The sequence below is a fragment of the Vitis riparia genome, unplaced genomic scaffold, assembly GCF_004353265.1.
Source record: "Vitis riparia cultivar Riparia Gloire de Montpellier isolate 1030 unplaced genomic scaffold, EGFV_Vit.rip_1.0 scaffold586_pilon_pilon, whole genome shotgun sequence".
Lineage (NCBI taxonomy): Eukaryota > Viridiplantae > Streptophyta > Magnoliopsida > Vitales > Vitaceae > Vitis > Vitis riparia.
Window position 1 is genome coordinate 23,085 of NW_023269706.1, and position 20,579 is coordinate 43,663.

General features: G+C 39.0%; 1 protein-coding gene across 2 annotated transcripts in view; it reads right to left on the reverse strand.

Annotated features, from left to right (window-relative positions):
• Positions 1-20,579, reverse strand: part of LOC117910089 (probable protein S-acyltransferase 23) — a 54,641-nt gene that overhangs the window by 23,084 nt on the left and 10,978 nt on the right. Inside the window, exons 4-5 of one of the 2 annotated variants that reach the window (XM_034824141.1) lie at positions 9,587-9,666; positions 2,318-2,480 (exon numbers count right to left, since the gene is read on the reverse strand). In XM_034824141.1, the coding sequence (XP_034680032.1) occupies positions 2,318-2,480; positions 9,587-9,666 (243 nt within the window). The remainder of the gene's footprint in view (positions 1-2,317; positions 2,481-9,586; positions 9,667-20,579) is intronic. The other variant, XM_034824142.1, reaches the window with a different exon arrangement.

Consider the following 20,579-nt stretch of genomic DNA (forward strand, 5'->3'; position numbering starts at 1 on the left):
TTTCAAACACTCAAAAAGAGGATATGCTGACCCTCAAGAGTGTTTTGCTAGTGTTAGGGCATATTTCTGGGCTGAAGGTTAACCTTGACAAAAGTAATATTTATGGCATTAATCTTGAACAAAATCATCTCTCTAGGTTGGCCGAGTTGCTCAATTGCAAGGCTTCGGGGTGGCCTATACTCTACCTGGGTCTTCCTCTGAGAGGGAATCCCAAGGCTTGTGGCTTTTGGGATCCTGTGATTGAGAGGATCTCGAGAAGATTAGATGGGTGGCAAAAGGCGTATTTATCTTTTGGAGGCAGGATAACTCTCATTCAATCTTGTCTCACCCATATGCCCTGTTACTTCCTCTCCTTGTTTAAGATTCCCGCCTCAGTGGTAGCAAAAATTGAGAGATTACAAAGAGATTTTTTATGGTCAGGGGTTGGGGAAGACAAAAGAGATCATCTGGTTAGCTAGGATGTAGTGTGTAATCCGAAGGCGAAAGGGGGATTGGGATTTGGAAAGATTTCTATAAGGAATTTTGCTCTTATAGGGAAATGGTTGTGGAGATATCCTAGGAAAGGTTCAACTTTGTGGCATCAGGTCATTTTAAGCATTTATGGATCACACTCCAATGGTTGGGATGCCAACACTATAGTCAGATGGTCACATCGTTGTCCTTGGAAGGCTATTGCACAAGTCTCCCAAGAGTTTTCCAAGTTTACTCGGTTTGTGGTAGGGGATGGGGAAAGAATTCAGTTCTGGGAAGACTTGTGGTGGGGGGACCAACCTTTGGGGGTCCAATATCCAAGAATACTTAGAGTAGTCACGGATAAAAATACTCCTATTTCTTCAATTCTCAACTCTACTCGCCCCTTCCTTTGGAACTTTAACTTTCGTCGTAACCTTTCTGATTCTGAGATAAAAGATTTAGAAGGTCTCATGCGATCTCTTGATCGTCTACATTTATCACCTTCGGTTTCAGATATGAGATCCTGGCCTTTATTTCCTTCAGGACTTTTTACAGTCAAATCTTTCTTTCTTACCTTATCCAAATCTTCTGGTTTGCCTCCAGTTTTCCCTACTAAGTTCGTCTGGAATTCTCAAGTCCCTTTCAAAGTCAAGTCCTTTCTCTAGTTAGTGGTACACAAAAAGGTAAATGCTAATGACTTGCCATAGTTGAGAAGACCTTACAAAGCACTTAGTCCCAACATTTGTAAGTTGTGCATCAAGAATGCAGAAACAGTAGATCATCTTTTTCTCCATTGCTCTCTGACGACAAGGTTGTGGCACAGATTATTTCAGTTAGCAAAGATGGATTGGGTTCCCCCAAAGAGCTTCTTTGACATGCTATCTACCAATTTTAACGGTTTTGGATCTTCTAAGAGATGAATTGTTTTATGGCAAGCTGCATGCATCGCTTTAATTTGGGGTGGTGTAGCCGGAAAGAAATGCAAGGATTTTTTAGGATAAAGCAAGGAATTCAGAGAACCTTTGGGATTCTATTTATTTCCTTGCTTCTCTTTGGGCTTTTTGTTCTAAGGTTTTTAAGGGGATTCCCCTTAACGTGTTACAACTTGATTGGTTAGCGGTGTGTAATCCCAATGGGTTAGTCTAACCTAGAGGGTTTGCTTGTGTATACTTTGTATTTTCTTGTATTTGATTCCTTGTAGTTTTGTTTTTCTTTGGTGGGAGGATTCCTCATCCTTCTCTTGTACATCCTTTTTATCAATATATTCCTTTGTCGTTTCCTATCAAAAAAAAAAAGTAGTCCTACTACACCATGGTTCCAAAGCAATCCCTTATTTCCATGCATATGAACAATCCAGTTTTCATAAGCAGCCACTGTTAGTCAAACCACCAGTGAACTATTGAATTTTTCTGCACTGCCTTACACTCTTCAAGTTTATAACCTCCTGCACTATTTAGCTCTGAGCAATCAACAGTGAAACCTAATAATATTATTCTGCATGATCATCTTATGGGTCCATAGGTGCATATTCATCTCATTAATGGAATTAAAGAAGAGGAAGCAATAGTACTTGTGATATACTAGTGATATTCAAAAAACAGTAGGAATAAAAGAAAAGCCAAACAAAAAGGATATATATCATTGCGATTTTATCAAATTTGAATGCAGAAAACAAAAGGAATGTCATAGCACAGGTAACAGCAGAGTAACCAGAAACCATAAGATGACATATCATGGGAGCATGAAAACCTCTAATGAAATATAGTCATTCCATAAACAGGAATGAAGATCATGGGTTTTAAGTCCTGATTCTTAGATTAAAAAAATTGACCATAAAGGGAAACATCGGTACAAAGTTACATACAAGGAAGAGGCAACATGCCGATGACCTTTATCAGATGCAAGCTCAACAGGAGTAAATCCAGCATTGTCTTTCACCATTAGTTCCTGCTTTGTGCCCGCATGTACAAGCACCACACATGCCTCCACATTTCCTCTTAATGCCGCCCAGTGTAGAGGAGTACAACCTGACAGCATTAAGATATACATCATCTTCACATCTAGTATCAAAAATTAGGAAGTTTGCCAAATAAACCACCATGTGGTTATTATGATAGCCATGGGCCTTGGCAATATATTAAAATGTTTTCTACTGAAAATCTAATAGGTTAATTAGAATATATTCATCAGTGCAATCCTTTTTGGTCTAATATTATATCCATTTGCCTCAGTTCTTTTATAGGAGACAGAAATATCTTCAAAATGAAACACCACACAAAAATATTGATGAACTGGGCAGATTTTACTTCTTGCCCTCCCTCTGGACTCCAAAGATCAAAGAATTCCGAGGTCCTCTTTTCTTTGGATTGAAAGGCAGCTTATTTGCCAAGCTTTCAGCACATTGAGGGGGCCAAATTTTAGCTTCTGGGATGGGCATCAAGAAACTTCTCATGGAAGGGGATTCTGCAGGATTGTTTCAAAGGTTTTTTAAGGAGGGGTCATCACTAGGGCTTTCTCACCAGTTCAGGAAGATTCAATCTTTGGCGAGGGGCATTGCCCTCTCTATTTCTTGGAGGCCTAGATTTCCAATCATGTGGCTGATGAGCTAGCTAAATGGGGGATTAGATCTTTTTAGTGTTCTCTTTGGAGATTTTTAACCCTTCTGATTATGCGTTAGTTCTTTATGTTTGGTTCAACCTTTTATCTATATATATATAGATAAGAAAATAGATATATTGATAAGGGCCACCAGAAGAGCGACCCACAGTATACGGAAAGTTTATGCCAACCACCAACAGGCACCACCAAAGGCCAAAACTAGAAAATAAGAATGACTTAAGCCATACCACCCTCACAAGAGCCCAACCAATCGAAAAAACTGAAAAGAGTTAAAGGAACATCATTTATAAACAACTTCGCCTCTGACCAAAGAAGACAAACAAAAGAACTTTTTAGACTTTAGATTGAAAGCTCATCCCCATTGGCAATTCTATTTCTTGCGTTCCAAACTGACCAAAATAAGCATAAGGGATCTATTGTCCAAACCTTCCTATGTTTCTTACCCACAAACAAACCATGTCAACCTAAGAGTGTCTCTATAACCGACAAGAGTAGTACCCAAGACACCCCGAAAGGGCGAAAAACAACTCCCACAAGACCTTGTCTTTACACAATGGACAAGGAGATGGTATATGGATCCTTCCTCAATATAACATAGAAAGCATCTATTCGCCAAAAACCTTCCTCTTTTTTGAACTTGATCTAAAGTTAATACTTTTCCCCATGTCGCCTCCCAAGTAAAGAAACAACTTTAAGTTGCACCCCACGCCTTCCATATGATGCTCCATGGAAAAGAAATCGATGTCCTTGGCTACAAAGCAGTATAGAGCAACTTCACTATAAACTTGTCGTTCTTTTTCACTATAAACTTGTCGTTCTTTGTCTCTATCCAAAGCACCCTATCTTCCTCATCCCTGTACACCCTCACCCCATGCAAGCGTGACAGAAACCTCTCCACACTTCCCACCCCCCAATCATTAAGGGGTCTAAAGAAACAAGGGCTCTAACTCCCCTCCCCTTGAACAAAAGAATCCCAAACATCCCTCATCCACACTTCCTTAGAAACTACTAAGGCAAAGGACTGGAAAGAACTACCCAAAGAAACAATTCCACACCATTTATCCTTCTAGAACTTGACCCTCCGCACATTGCCCACCAAGAAAGAGATTCTACTACTCACAAGACCCCGCTCCTTCCTTCTTTTTTTTTTATCAGAAACGAAGAAAAATATATTAATAGAAGAAAAGATACAGAGAAAGAAGAGATACAAGAAAAAGAGAAGGATGAGAGGTCCTTCCCACAAAACAAAAACCAAGAGAAGAAGAAACCAAGAAACCAAGAAGAGATACCCCGCTCCTTCCTTATGGCTTTCCAAAAACCAACACCAAACCCCTCCCTCATCTCCTAGGAACACCACCCCCATTCTTCTTCCCCATATTTCCCACTAATAACATGATTCTAGAGAGCTCCCTTTTCAATGGCAAGCACCAATTCCATTTTCTCAAAAGAGCCTTATTAAGTGTGGAGAGACAATTCACACCCAAACCCCCTTTCCTTTTGTCTAGGCAAACAATATCCCATCGCATTAGATGTGGTTTCCGCTTAAGAGCCCCACCACCCCAAAGAAAATCCCTCTCAATCTACTCTAATCTCGATCTAACCGGCCTGGGATGCACAACAAGAACATAAAGTAAATGGGCAAACTAGACAAGATGCTTCAAATAAGGGTAATTCTCCCCCTTTGGAGATATATTGTCTCTTCCACATGGCCAATTTTTTTCGAAACCACTCTTCCACTCCATCCCAAACCACCATAGATTTGATTCAAATGAGGCACCCAATGGGAGGCCCAAATAAGAGGAAGGAAGACCACCCACCTTACAACTAAGTTCAAAAGCCAAATCATCAATATCATTCCCCTCTCCCACTGGAATTAACTTACTTTTATCCAAATTTATTTTCAAATCCAATATGACCTTAAACCGTATGAGCAGCCAACTTAAATAAGCCATCTGCACCTTACAAGCTTCACAAAAGACTAAGGTGTCATCCGCAAACAACAAATGGAAAATTTTAACTACTTCTTTGCCCTTACCCCTCACTTGGCAGCCCCTCAAAAAGCCCTCACTGGCTGCCCTTTTTTATCAAACAACTGAGCGCCTCCATAGCCACAACAAATAAACAGGGATACCTTGTCTTAAGCCCCTAGAGCTCTGGAAAAAAAACCAATTGGGGTACTATTGACCAAAATAGAGAAGCTTGCTATGAGGATGCACCTTTTCATCCACCCAATCCACTTTTCACCAAAACTCATCTTGTGCAAGACTGAAAGCAAACAAGCCCAATCTACATGATCATAAGTTTTCTCTATATCAAGTTTGCATAGAATTCCACAATCTTTGTTTTTCATAATCAAGTCGATGGCCTCGTTAGCAATAAGTGAAGCATCAAAATTTGTCTTCCCTCCATAAAAGCATTCTAGGCCTTTGAGATCACTTTTCTTACCACTTTTTGAGCCTATGGGCTAACACCTTTTCCAACCACTTATACAAACTGCCACCAAGCTAAGTAGTCTAAGATCCCTTAAATCCTCCACACCCCCCCCCCCCCCCCCTTTTCCTTTTTTTGGAATTAAAACCAAGAAGGTTGCATTCAAGCTCTTTAGAAAACTGTCGTACTCATGGAGCTCCCTAAAAATGTTCATTATCTCACTCTTCACAAAATCCTACAAAAACTATCAAAAAGCCATTGGGAAACCATTCAGACTTGGTGCCTTATCACCGTTAAGGCCCATTAAAGCCCCTAACACCTTCTCCCTGAGAAAGGCTCCTCCAACTTTACAACCTCCTGCACCCCTAACCTCTCAAACAACAGCCCATCTATACTAGTTCTCCAATCCCCAAAATCAAATAGCAATGTTTGAAAGGCTTAGACCACCCCTTCCTTGATATCAACGTCCTTAGTGAGCCAAGACCCATTTATCTCAATTTTGGCAAGAGAATTCCTTTTCCTATGAGCATTATCCATCCTATGAAAAAACCTAGTATTTCTAGCCCCTTTCTTCAACCACACTTCCCTTTATTTCTGCCTCTAGGAAATTTCTTCAATCAAGACCCACTTTTTAAACTCCTCCTTAGCTTCATTTCTGATTTTCAACTCCTCCAAAGACAAGGTGTTGAACCTATCCTTAGAATCCCAGAAAGCCACTTGTTCTAGAGCCATTCACTTTTGAATTGAATCTTTCCAAACACTTCTCTATTCCAGTCTTTCAAGTTCAACTTCAAAGCTTTCAACTTTGCAGTCAAAATGAAGTAGAGGACCCGCTAAAACCATACCCCTCCCACCAACTTTTCAACAAGTCCTTTAAGCCCTCCCCCTTCAACCACATAATCCCGAATCTAAAAGGAGTCGAACCTCTCCTCACCCCTTCCCCATCTAAAGGAATAGGAGCATGATCAAACACTAGTCTAGGGAGAGCACACTAAAATGACACTCCCAATCCTCGAACACAATGAAACGATCTAGCCTTGACTAGGCTTAATTATTCAGTCCACCACTCCAAGTAAAAGCACCCCTACCCCCCAAGGATAAATCTTTCAACTCTAAATCCCAATTACCTTAAAGAACCTCCTCATCTCTATTGTGCTCACTAGGAAATCTAATCATATTTAAGTTGTCAGCCACACACCAAGGGTCACTCCATAGACCCTTAATTTCCCCCAACTCTTCCCAAAAGCCTTCCCTTTCCCCCCTCAACGTAGGACCATACACTCCTGTAAAAATCCAATAGAAGTCATCCTCTCAGTTTTTGAACCAACACGAGATCGAGAAATTACCTACTTCCATCCCTACCAACCGAAGCACCATATTATCCCAAAACACTAGAACTCCACCTACGGCATCCTTCGCGTTCACTACTACCCATTCTAGACATCTATCCACACCGAGATTGTGCACTACCCCAACAACCATCTCTTAGATCTTTGTTTCTAGTAAACACACTAAGTCCACCCTTTGTGACTTGATCAAGGCTTTAATAATCTTCCTTTTTTCCTTGTTGTTTGCCCCTCGAACATTCCAAGAAAGAATTCGTAAATTTATTTGGATCCTAAAACACTATCTCCACAATTCCCTCCTGCTCCGTGGAAGTTGACTAAGCACTCAAACTTTGGCAAGTTCAATTTAACTTGAGATCATGTGTAGAGGAAGGGTTGGTCTTTAGAAAACATATATTTCCATTGTCATAACGAAGAAGAATTCATTGACCACATCCTTGTTCACTGAGTAAAAACAAGGGTTCTCTGGCAATTACTTTTTACCCTTTTTGGCATGTCTTAGGTTCTCTCCTCTACGATTAATGAGACTCTTTTAGGTTGGCATGGTTCTTTCATGAGCAAAAAATGTAAAAGGCTTGGAGAGCAACCCCTTTATACATTTTTTGAATAGTTTGGAAGCAAAGAAACAAAATTGCTTTTGAAATGAGGAGCTTTCCAACCAAAGGCTAAAACATTCTTCTATTTGAAATCTATGGTCGTGGACTTAGTTGTTTATAGATGACAATCTTTTGTCTTTAATTAGCTTTATTGATTGGTTGGGTTCTCATTGAGGCTTAGTGTTGTTTTTTGTAGCCCTCTTTGCTCTTAGTTGTGCCTTTGGCGACCAATGTATGCTTTTAGTGTACTTTAGGATGCTCAACATTTCCCTTCATATATATACACTTTTATTTTACCTATAAAAAAAATCCACAAAAATAAACTTCTTGAATTTTTAGTCATGCTTTTTAGTTCCAAATTCTAACCACGCATGTTAAATAAACTTTTATGTGTTATTGATATGTATGTTTTTATGCTTCATCTCCAAGTTCCAACGTTCCATATATATATATATATATTGATAACCGAGGAACCTTCCATGGTCAAGCCCTTAGGACTCTCCATGGGGACCCAAATCTCGGGATGTTGACCGTCTTGCAACAACCAGCACCGAGTAAATGTAAGGTATCATCAGTGACAGGATTCGAACCCTGAACCATGTGAACATTCCATAATCATTCTCTCCTCACCCCCACCCACACCACCCCAAACCCCCCTCCTCCCAAAAAAAAAAAAAAAAAAGAGACCTAAAAATGAGAAAAGAAAAACTAACATATCAAATAAAGAAGTTTATTACCTATCACTATTGTTTTCACTTTTAAATGTCAATGTTCAAATTAATCAAATGGCAATTCCCCAATATTTATTCTAACAATAGATTTACTTCATTTTTTAAATTCCATGAGTGACTTTGGCAACAAGTATATGGATTTTTCATGTGGATTATTTTACCTCTTTTTCTCCCTTTTTCATTAATTTCTGATTTTAAAATATGTTAATATAATAATTCTTTTAAGAAAAAAAATTGAGTTTGATTTTTTTAGAAACTATGAAAAATAGTGGAAGGTGCTTGTATTGTTGTATAATATATTGTATTGTGTATCGTAAGATACACTTAGGACAATTTGGCAATATGCATTGATTTTATAAAAAAAATATATATCATATAATCTATAGTAAGTTTTTGACAATAATGAATGCCCCGTCCTTTCTACCTGTTTCCTTCATGTATAGCAATGTAACACATTTTTTATTTTTTTTTATAGATAAGCAATGGAACACATTTTCAAAGAGATTACATCATCCTAACAAGATTTTCAAGATGGGATTCATCTTCAAAATCAGAGTAACTAAAGATAGAATCAAGGGGCTATCATCAAAACTTTGTTTCAGGGAACATGGTTTCACAGAAAATGTATGACCACAAGATTGTGCACCTGCAACAAGTAGACTAATTGGAAAACCTCTCCAGAAAAAATAAATATATAATTTCCTGTAGGGCCATCCAATTTGTGCTCTATTAAGAGGTTGGTATATCTTTTTTTTTTTATCAGAAACGAAGAGAAATATATTAATAGAAGGAAAGAAGAGGTTGGTATATCTCACTCTTCAGCTTCTGGTTTTTCTCTTGTTCTCAAAGCAAAAATAAGTAAACATGTTAATAAAAGAAAGAAAGAAACATTTATTATGAGAAAGATAATTCCTAGATTTAGTGATGCTCCATATGAGGAGCTCGCAGTCTTAACAGTGTGATTACAGTTAACTTTCCTTTCAGGCATAGAGATTATGAGCTTTTAAATCAATCTCTTGTGTAGGTGTTCCCTCTCTTCATTGTCTCAACAGAGTTCCACTTCTTGTTCTTTAAGTATACACTTTGTGTCTAAAGTGGTCCAGGTGCTAATTCCAAAAATTTAGCAATTGACAATGTAACTACAATGAATGCAATTGAAGATCTGAGGATTAAGCACAGGTATAAGGAGAGATCAAATGCGTGTGATGATACAAAATAAAATTTTAAAGTGATTAAATATACAGAAAGAATTAAATGAATGAGTTGTATCTGTCCAAGAAGACATTTGTATTCACGCACTGACATATATAGATGATTAACATGACAGTTTTATGAGTTTAAATAGAAATAAAGGATAAACAATTGAAAGGAGATACAACATATATAGGATTATACTATATGTCTAATATACCTTCTTTATCCGTTCTCCCTTGGCATGCATCTCTAAAAAGAAGTAATCGAATCGTATCTGCAAATCCTTTATAGGCAGCCCTGGGTAAAAATTAAATTGTATACTTAGAAAGCTAGTTACACAACTCAAACATTTTCAAATGGAATACCTCCAATGCACATGGCACTGTAATTTAAGCAATCAAAATTAATTCAACAGATCCTGTTCCAACATGTAACACATCCATCATCTTAAACTTAAGTGGCCAAAAATATCCAAATCACTTCAACAGAATACATTGGCAACTTGTATTATTAACCTTGAACTTGAAAGTGCTGCACAAAGCAAATCAAACTAAAAATTTCACATGGAGAATAAACAACTTTTTCAGGTACAGGAAGAGAGCAAGGAAAGAAATAAACAGGTTTAAAGAAGGAAGCTAAAAATCTGCAAACATCTTATTTTGAGGGGTTATCAGTGATATCCCCAAAATATCACCTAAATATATCAGCAATATTCCAATAAGATCAACAATGAATATGGATAAACACAGACACATGAATATAATGCAACAGGGAAGGTATTTTTCTTATCATGAAATAGCATGATTTTTTCAATATTTCTCCAATCCTTTATACATTTCTTTTCTGTCACAATGCATATTCGGAATCCTCTATTAAAGTATAAATAAAAAAATAAAAAATTATCTTGAAATTTGCCCATTGTTATTTCTCATAGTCCCACCTAATTAGCCATAGGAAAACTCGCTAGTGACTCCTTTTTTCTTTGATAAGTAAGAGAGTGTATTAAGCGGCTACTTCATCTCCTATAAGTAGCCATCCGACCCACCTCATCTTAGTTACTCTTAATTTTATATACATATATATATATATACATATCAAAACACAACATCAGTAACAAAAATGTATTAAAAATGGAAAAGGAAGACATAAGAAGGATGAGAAATCCTCCTCAAAATACAATGAACTGGTCAAAAAAGTATGATTGAAACCTCCAATATACTAAGTAGACCTATATATCAGTATAGCATCACATGGGAGTATACAAAAAGGGGAAAAAATTAAGATAATTGAGCTTTGCATGTTAGACATATATCCTTATTATAGTGTTTTTATATTGTTTTAACAATTTTTCACAAGACAAAAAATTTCAACTTTACCTCCTGAGCCTCAGCAGCTCTACTAACCTTTTGCAATAAACAAATTACAATGTGATTTTACCAATCTTTTCCAACTCCGAAAGAACATACCAGTCAGGTAATCCTTTTTTTTAAGTAGACAAATAACAGTAAATATATGAGAAAAGTGCCTAACAAAAAAGGGGCATGACCCTAGTACAAGGGAAATATACAAGACAAGCAAAACATAAAGCTAAAAAAGAAAACAAGGAAAACAACACTCCCCTAGCTTGCATCTCTAAACAATCAACAAAATCCAAAAACGAGAGATTGTTGCTATCCACAACCCCTTTAAACCACCAAATAAAGCATTTAGGAACCACCCATTCATGATCCGGTCTGCCCATTCTACTCCTTTGAAAACTCTTCAGATTCTCTCCACATGATCTTATGATTAACTATAAAAATTTTACCCACACAGCTTCCCACATGAAGAAACCCACTTTGGATGGCACTAACAGCTGCAAATCTCTTTGCAAGGAAAGTAAAGTGGCCATTTATGTTTAAAGATTTATAAATGGATATAATAAGGAGGGGGGAGAAACTCTTTTCAAAGCCTTCCAAACCAACTTATCCTCCAAATCATTGGCAATAGACAAAGAATTCAAAACCTGCAAGAAAGACCCTCTAACATATCCCAATTCCCAACCAGAAAAGAAAAACTCTTTTTGAACCTAGGGTTTCAACAAGCTTCCCTCGCTAACCTAGTATCCCAGCAATCCACCACCCAAGCTTGTATTCAATAGCAAAACCAAAAGGTTCAAGAAGCAATTTCTGAGAGAAGCCTTCCACACCAACTATCAATCTAGAATTTTTTTACCACTGATCATGTCTGTAGAAATGCATATCTGGAGAGGAATCAGGCAAGCCCCTCTTAATGGCTATTTAAAAACTCAACGGAATCCCTCCCCACTCTAGTGCTCCAACCCTCCTTCACCTTCCCATTCTTCTCGAAGATTATTTTTGTCTGGAAACTATACTTTACCAGCAATTATCCAAAGCCACTTCCCTAACAATATTTCTTAAGAATAGCAAGACTTTAATGCTCAAGTTTTCCCAAAGCATATATTTTTGTTTTCTCTCTTCTTGTTTTTTGCTTCAAAGAGCACTTGTATACTTCCTATGTACTTTAGGCGGCCTTTTTGGCGCTTATTTATTTATTGCTCATTTGCCCATCAAAAAAAAAAGGCTTTTTAAAGCATATAAACACCTACCATAAAGCTTCTCTCCTTGTTTTGATGTATTTTAGGTTTTTTCTGATCAAAAAAATTTGTTTCCATAGTTCTAATATTAACACCCACCTCACCCAATGAGTCTTCTATCTAGAGTGGCTCCATCTAAAGCCCTTGCTAAAGTTACGGCCTTCAAATGACACTTTTGATAAATAAGAAGGTTAATATCATAATGGACTTGGGTTTATGCTTGAAATTGAGTTTTAATCATTGAATGGAAGGTTGCTTTTCATCTAAAGGCAATCCCACATTATAATGGAAAGATTTGACGTGGAAAGAAAGGCTTTTCAGGTTAAGTTTGAAGGCATCAATGGGGGAATGTGGATTTCATTAACAGAGAGAAGCCGAGGTTATGCTGTTTCATTAGGCTTTGGTGAGGAGGAGATGGATTGGTTGGTGGAACATTTGAAGAAAGTTGTGGAGTTGGAAGCTTCCAAGGGTTTTACTCAGAAGATGAGGGGCAAAACGAGGACGCATTTGATGGAGATTTGCATCAATGGTAGAGGGAGATTTATGAAAATCACAGAAATTGTTGCAAAAAGAAAACCTCTAATGCTAATTGTTCCTGAGGGTGTTAAAGGCAATGGGTGGGAAACCCTTAGGAAGGCGATTTCTAGAGTCCAAGATGTGTCTGATCAGGCTATAAGAGCCTCGAAGGAGAAAGATAATGAGTCTCAGGTGAGCAAAGGAATGTACAGAGAAGGGCGGTCCTATGCAGATGTGGTTGCAGAGGAAGGACATAGAAACCGAGCTTTGGTGCCAGTTGGAAAATGGGCAAGAGCTGTAATCTGTGAGAGTAAAGGAAAAATACTTGATTGGTTTGATGTAGGGAAAGGTATTGCGAGGATGATGGGCACGAAAGGGATGGTGTCGGTAACTCCCATTTCCGAATACAAGGGATGCTTTTTTGTGGATTCTGCAAGGAGAGCTATGTGGTTTCAAGACCAAGGGAGTTTAACAGCGAGATGAGGGTTGTTGCGTTGAGGAGATGGTCGCCAAAGAAAACTCGGTTGTGGGTGGAAAGTTTAGAAGGGGTTGGTTAGAACTGAGAGGCCTTCCGTTCCATTTATGGGATGAGATTCAGTTGAGGTACATTCTGCAGAAATGGGGGAGGGTAACGAAGGTGGCAAAGGAAACTTTGAAGCTCGTAGACTTGTCGAAGGCAAAGATGTGGGTGGAGATGAATCCAAATGTCATGCTACCAGCGTTGCTAGAGGCGGAAGATGGAGCCTGGTCATTTACGGTTGCAGTTTCCGTCATCGGAGAAGCTGAAGAAGACGCTCTTCTCAGGCCAGAGTCAAATCGCAGCAAGGACGAAGTTACGTCAGCGGAAGGTTGCGTCTACCAGAGGCCAAAGAACGTTGAAGGGCTACGAGCTACTGCTAGGGATAATGAGTACCACAGATGGAGGCCTCGTCAGCGCTTTCGTGCTCAGTCTTCAGCTTCAAATGCAGCTACTAAAGTGGAGAAAGGAAGGGGGAAGAACTGTTTGGGCCCAACGGCGGGAAGTGTTGACGGGCCAACAAATCCAGAAGCCATTTTTAAAGGTCGTTTGGCTAGGGCCCATTTTGAGGAGAAGAACATTGGGCCTGTTGCGGGTGCGGGTCCAGTCCACGAAACTGAAGCAGGGTCTTCTAACGATGGCCCAGCAACGCCTTCGTCTTCAAAGCTTCAGCGATCAGGAACCTCTGCAAAGGAGGTGTTGCCGAAAACACATTCTCAAGAGTCAGCAAAGCTAGAAGGCAAATCAGTTACCGCAAGACGCAAGGCGAGGAGTTGGCCGCCGAGCCTAAAGGTGTCGTCTTTTGACCCAAAGAGCAACCTAGATGGGGATGACGCACCGGAAGCAAATCGAGGCTTTATTTGGGGTAGATCAGTATTCAAGAAGGGCGCCCTTTCTCCTGTTTCAGAAAAATCCCGACACTTCACCGAGGGGACAGAGGGAGACGAAGGGATCTCGCCTTGCAACTGGGTAAAAAAGGTTCGTCCTCCTTCCTTAGCTTTCTCTGAGAAGGGTCTTCCTTTGGCTGGGGCTTTTAATCCAAATTTTCTTTCCGAATCCTTTGTTTCTTCGGTTCTTCCTTCTCGATGTCAGGCTTTTTCTCTGATTCCTTTGGAATCAAGCCCTGTCTCTCAGCGTAGTCCCTTTCCGAAATTTGCTGTTGTTGAACCCAGTCGTCATGTTGGCGTGTCCCGTTCTGAAGGAGTGGAGTTTCCTCTAGAAACCTCTAACCGAAATTCTGAAGACTGTCCTTTATCTAAGGATGCTCTAAGTAGCCCAGAGAAGCTTTGTGTCTCAGGGAAGGCTCCGTCCCCAAACCCATATCCTCCCATCCTCCCTTTGGAAGGTTTTCAGGTTGAGGGACTCACGCCTGGAAATATGGTCAAGGTTCAGTCGGTTTTGGAGAGTTTGAGGATCAGAATAGTCAGAGAAAATGGAAAAGATGCGGAAGAAGAAAACCAGAGTATTTCTCTTGCGGACAAGGTTTATTCCAGAAGGAAAAGGAGAAATGCTTCTGGAAACCGAGGAGAGGATTAGGTTTGGATGCTGGTTGTACTGGGTTATTTTTGGTTTATATGAAGATTTTAAGCTGGAATACGAGAGGATTAGGATCTAAGAAGAAAAGGAGGACTGTCAGAAGGTTTTTAAGTACTCACAATCCAGATATTGTGATGCTTCAGGAAACAAAGAGGGAAACTTGGGACAGGAGGTTTATGAGCAGTGTTTGGAAAGGCAAGAGTTTGGAGTGGGCTGCTCTTCCAGCCTGTGGGGCCTCAGGGGGAATTGTGATTTTGTGGGATTCTAGTAAGTTTGAGTGTACAGAGAAGGTGTTAGGATCCTTTTCTGTAACTGTGAAGTTTAACTCTGGTGAGGAAGGACCTTTTTGGTTAACTTCAGTGTATGGCCCGATTAATCCGTTGTGGAGGAAGGACTTTTGGTTGGAGCTTCAAGACCTATATGGTCTAACATCCCAAGGTGGTGTGTAGGAGGGGATTTTAATGTTATTAGGAGGATATCTGAGAAATTGGGTGGGACTAGATTAACTTTCAACATGAGGTGTTTTGATGAGTTTATAAGGGAGAGTGGCTTGCTTGACCCCCCTCTAAGGAATGCGGCTTTTACATGGTCAAATATGCAAGTTGATCCTATTTGTAAGAGATTGGATAGGTTCTTGTTTTCTTCTGAGTGGGATACCTTTTTCTCTCAAAGTTTTCAAGAGGCGCTTCCTAGATGGACCTCTGACCATAGCCCTATTTGTTTGGAAACAAATCCTTTAAAGTGGGGTCCGACTCCTTTTAGGTTTGAGAATATGTGGTTGCTCCATCCAGAGTTTAAGGAGAAGTTTAGAGTTTGGTGGCAAGAATGTACGGGTGAAGGGTGGGAAGGTCACAAGTTTATGAGGAAATTAAAGTTCGTTAAGTCAAAGTTGAAAGAGTGGAATATAATGGCCTTTGGTGATTTAAAAGAGAGAAAAAAGCTCATTCTGACGGACTTAGGTAGAATTGATCTAATTGAACAAGAAGGGAATTTGAATCTTGATCTGGTGTTAGAAAGGACCTTAAGAAGAAGGGAGTTAGAGGATGTGTTATTAAAGGAAGAGGTTCAATGGAGACAAAAATCTAGGGTTAAGTGGATTAAAGAAGGGGATTGTAACTCTAAATTCTTTCATAGAGTGGCCACAGGAAGGAGAAGTAGGAAGTTCATTAAGTCTCTGATTTCTGAGAGGGGGGAGACTTTGAACAACATTGAGGTTATTTCTGAGGAGATTGTTAATTTCTTTGGGAATCTTTATTCCAAACCGGTAGGTGAGTCTTGGAGGATTGAAGGAATAGACTGGGTCCCTATTTCTAGAGAGAGTGGAGTTTGGCTGGATAAGCCTTTTACTGAAGAGGAGGTTCGCATGGCAGTTTTCCAATTAAATAAGGAAAAGGCCCCTGGTCCTGATGGTTTTACTATTGCAGTTTATCAAGAGTGTTGGGATGTGATAAAAGAGGATCTTATGAGGGTGTTTATTGAGTTCCACACCAATGGGGTAATAAACCAAAGTACAAATGCGACCTTCATTGCTTTGGTGCCTAAGAGAAGTCAAACTTTTAAAATCTCAGATTATAGACCGATTAGCTTGGTTACAAGTTTGTATAAGATAATTGCTAAGGTCTTATCAGGGCGTTTACGCAAAGTTCTTCATGAGACAATATCTGGTTCTCAAGGAGCCTTTGTTGAAGGGAGACACATTCTAGATGATGTGTTGATAGCCAATGAAGTGGTGGATGAGAAAAGAAGGTCAGGGGAGGAAGGAATTGTTTTCAAAATCGATTTTGAGAAGGCCTATGATCATGTGGATTGGGGCTTCTTAAATCATGTGCTTCAAAGGAAGGGGTTCAGCCAGAAATGGAGATCATGGATAAGGGGCTGTTTGTCTTCTTCTAGTTTTGCAATCCTAGTTAATGGGAATGCAAAGGGTTGGGTTAAGGCTTCTAGAGGTTTGAGACAAGGAGACCCTCTCTCTCCTTTCCTTTTTACTTTAGTGGCAGATGTCCTAAGTAGATTGTTGTTTAGAGCAAAGGAAACTGGGATTACTGAGGGTTTTTCTGTGGGGAGGGATAGGACAAGAGTGTCTTTGTTACAGTTTGCAGATGACACTATCTTTTTCTCTAAAGCCTCTTTGGAACATCTTCAAAACCTCAAGATTATCCTTTTGGTTTTCGGGCAAGTTTCTGGTTTAAAAATCAATTTAGAGAAAAGCACCATGGTTGGTATTAACACTAGGCAGGAGCTATTGTCTTGTCTGGCTTCGGTTTTTGATTGCAAAGTGTCTGAGTGGCCTTTATCTTATTTAGGTCTTCCTTTGGGAGGGAACCCAAAGACAATAGGCTTTTGGGACCCAGTGGTTGAGAGAATTTCGAGAAGGTTGGATGGTTGGAAAAAGGCCTATTTGTCTTTGGGAGGGAGGATTACTTTAATTCAGTCGTGTTTGTCTCACATCCCTAGTTACTTCCTCTCCCTATTTAAAATCTCAGCTTCAATTGCTTCAAAGATTGAGAAGATGCAAAGGAATTTTCTGTGGTCTGGGGCAGGGGAAGGGAAGAAAGATCATCTTGTCAGATGGGAGGTTGTTAGCAGACCAAAGGAGTTGGGAGGTTTGGGTTTTGGGAAGATTTCTTTGAGAAATATTGCTCTCTTAGGGAAATGGCTTTGGAGGTTCCCTAGAGAAAGGAATGGTCTTTGGCATAAGGTTATAGTGAGTATATATGGGACACATCCTAATGGATGGGACGCCAACATGGTGGTTAGATGGTCACACAGATGTCCTTGGAAGGCTATTGTTCAAGTTTTCCAGGAATTTTCCCCTTTTGTTCGTCTAGTGATGGGCAATGGGGAGAGAATTCGCTTTTGGGAAGATCTTTGGTGGGGTAACCAATCTTTGTGCTCGCAATTTGCTGATCTTTATAGAGTTATTTCTGTGAAAAACCTCACTGTTTCAAATGTCCTTGGCAATTCCTTTCCATTGGCTTGGAATTTAAATTTTCGCCGCAATCTTAGCGACTCAGAAATTGATCTCCTTCAGAGATTAATGTCCTCCCTCAGTTCAGTGCGTTTCTCTCCTTCTTTGGCTGATTATAGAGCGTGGTCTTTGTCTTCATCAGGCCTGTTTTCAGTGAAATCTTTTTTCTTGGCCTTGTCAAAAGTCTCTAATCCTATTTTGTTCCTTCCGGCCAAGTTTTTGTGGAGTTCAAAAGTCCCTTCAAAGGTTAAGGCCCTCGCTTGGTTAGTAGCTCATGGGAAGGTGAACACCAATGACAAGTTGCAGTTGAGAAGACCTTACAAGTCCCTCTGTCCTCAATGGTGCATTCTTTGCAAAGGAAATGGGGAGACGATTGATCACCTTTTTCTTCATTGTCCTGTTACCATTGGACTCTGGAACAAGCTGTTCAAGCTAGTTGGGCTGGTTTGGGTCCCTCCAAGGAGGTTTGTGGACATGTTGGTTATTGCTTTTAAAGGCTTGGGGAACTCCTTAAGAGGCAAGACTCTTTGGCAAGTTGCTTGCCTCACTTTGGTTTGGATAGTGTGGCAAGAGCGAAACAATAGGATTTTTTAGGATAAGGGGAGATCGGAAGAGACGTTATGGGATTTGATTTTGTTCTATTCCTCTCTTTGGGCTTCTTGTTCTATAGCTTTTAGAGGAGTTCCTCTAAATGTGTTACAACTCAACTGGAGTGAGGTTTGCGCTTCAAAAGTTTGAGTTTGGGGGTTTCTCTTTGTTTTTAGCTAATGTTGGGGGTTTTTATGTTGTTCAGATTGTGTAGGAAGGACCTCTCATCCTTCTTGTGGTTTCTTTTGTTTCTTTTTTCTTTCTTTCTCATGTATCTTTCCTTCTATTAATATATTTCTCTTCGTTTCTGATCAAAAAAAAAAATATCATACGCTTCAGGCGCAAAGACCGTAAAATGTCATCAGCTTGGAGTAGTGTGATAGATGTAAGGAGAATCGAGAATTAGTTAACCATCTCTTTCTTCATTGCCCAATAGTAATGAGATCATAGTTGAGATTATTTGCATTCCACCTAGAAGTATGGAGGACATGTTATTTATTTCGTTTAGGAGTAGTGGGAGACTCCTTAGAAGCAAGGTTTTATGGGTATTGCCAGCCTCACTTTGTGTTGCACCATCTGATAGAAAACAATATGAGGATTTTTAGAATAGGTACAGAACAAGCAGTGTGGACTTATTTTATTTTTCCTCTTTCTTGTGGACTTTAGTTCGTGAAGCCTTTGCATGAACTCCTATAAGCCTTATTTTTCTAGATTGAAACCCAGTCTGCAGACCGATTTAGGAAACATGTCTTGTATTTTCACTGCTTTACTAAAACTTTTCTAGGTGTCCTTTGGGCAACATTGGGCAGCTAGGGATTGGTGGAGTGCTTGAGGATCATTGTGATATAGTGCTAAAAGCCTTGTTTAAACCTGCAAGTGAAGGTTTTGCAACTGAGGCTAAGATTCCAGCTCCTCTAGATAGCCTAGTGCAGTGGAGGGAGATTTCATTGTTGTCATTTCATGAGTGACCAAGAAGGAAAGAGGACCCAAAAGACTTGATGGACCTCCACATCTTTCATAAAATAGAAAATCCACCTGTCCAAGTGGTTGCCAATTCCCTGGAAGCTAGCGTGTTGCCAAAGTTGTACATCTCTATTGAGTTGGGGTGCTCCTTTCTTTTAGCTCCTTAACTAATCAAGTGGCAAGCCTTTCGGCCAAACAAGAAGTAAAGTTTTTGGTATCATTTTTTAGGGCATATTGTGCCACACCGAGTTGTACTCAGCATTTTTCTGGATTGCTTCAGCAATCTTTTTCAGCTGTGCAGCATGTTTAGTTCTCTTTTTAGAGGTTTTCTTCCTTTAGTTCATATATATAAAATCAGTAAACTGGCATAAATCTAAAATTGAAAATAATGCACTAAAAAGGAAATTTTTTCCATTTCAAACAGTGGAAAAGTTTCTAGAATGACACATTATTTCAACAGGTTTATGACACTTAGTGTTTTAAATAAATATAATACAAAGAGTAGGACATTATTGGTAGGTGCAGCTTAGCAATTAACTGAGATAATTTGTTAATATTTGATGTTTTAAAATAGTTCTAAAAAATTAAGACTAGTGAATTAACGTAAGTCTAGGAGGAGACATCAATTGAGGTAGTTTTTAACATTTGGAATAGTTAAAAATTAATATTAGATCCAAATTATTTTAGCCTAGAATGTTACACAATTTGTGATTGTTTCAACAATGGGTGTTTAAAAAAATTGACGTATTAAAATTAGTATATTAATGTAACTGCAGGCAACACACTAATTGAGGTAAATTTTTTAATATTTGTTGTTTTAAAATAGTTAAAAATTTAATATTAGTGCACTTATGTAAGTCTAGAATGAATACTGATTGATGTAATTTATAAAAGTTGAAATCGCAAGAAAACTAGTATCAAATGAATGGACAATATGAAGCTGGTTATTCTTTAAGGCTTCACAAACTATAATTGAGATAGCCATCATTGTCTCCTTTGGTGTTTCAAAAGGCTAAAACACTAATTGAGGTAATTTTAAAACACCAAATGAACTCCAATGAAAGTCTAGAATGCTACAATTTTTTTAAGGTTACCCCTGATCTTGCTTCTTTATCACACTGTTCCCCAACCTGAAATATTGGTTCTCATAGAAAGTCAAGCAACTCAGAAATTAATAACCTCTCTTCCTCTTTTGTCATGGTAAAATGTCTTCCTTTTCAACCCAGACAAGAGGTGTTTGACCCAAGATATCTGTGGCCTCTACCTATATATATATATATATATATATATATATATATATATATATATATATATATATATATATATTTTGATAGGTGTTTGTGGCCTCTACCGAAGTCTTTCTTCTCTATTCTTTCTAAATCTGACCCAATGAATTTTATCAATAGCTTAAATTGGGGTTAGGTGATTTTTTATGTTCAGGCTGTTTTTTATGTAGTTGATTTTCAGCTTTCTGGTGCCTCTTGTATGCCCCTTGTGCACATAGGGTCTGCCCCTTTTTTGTTAGC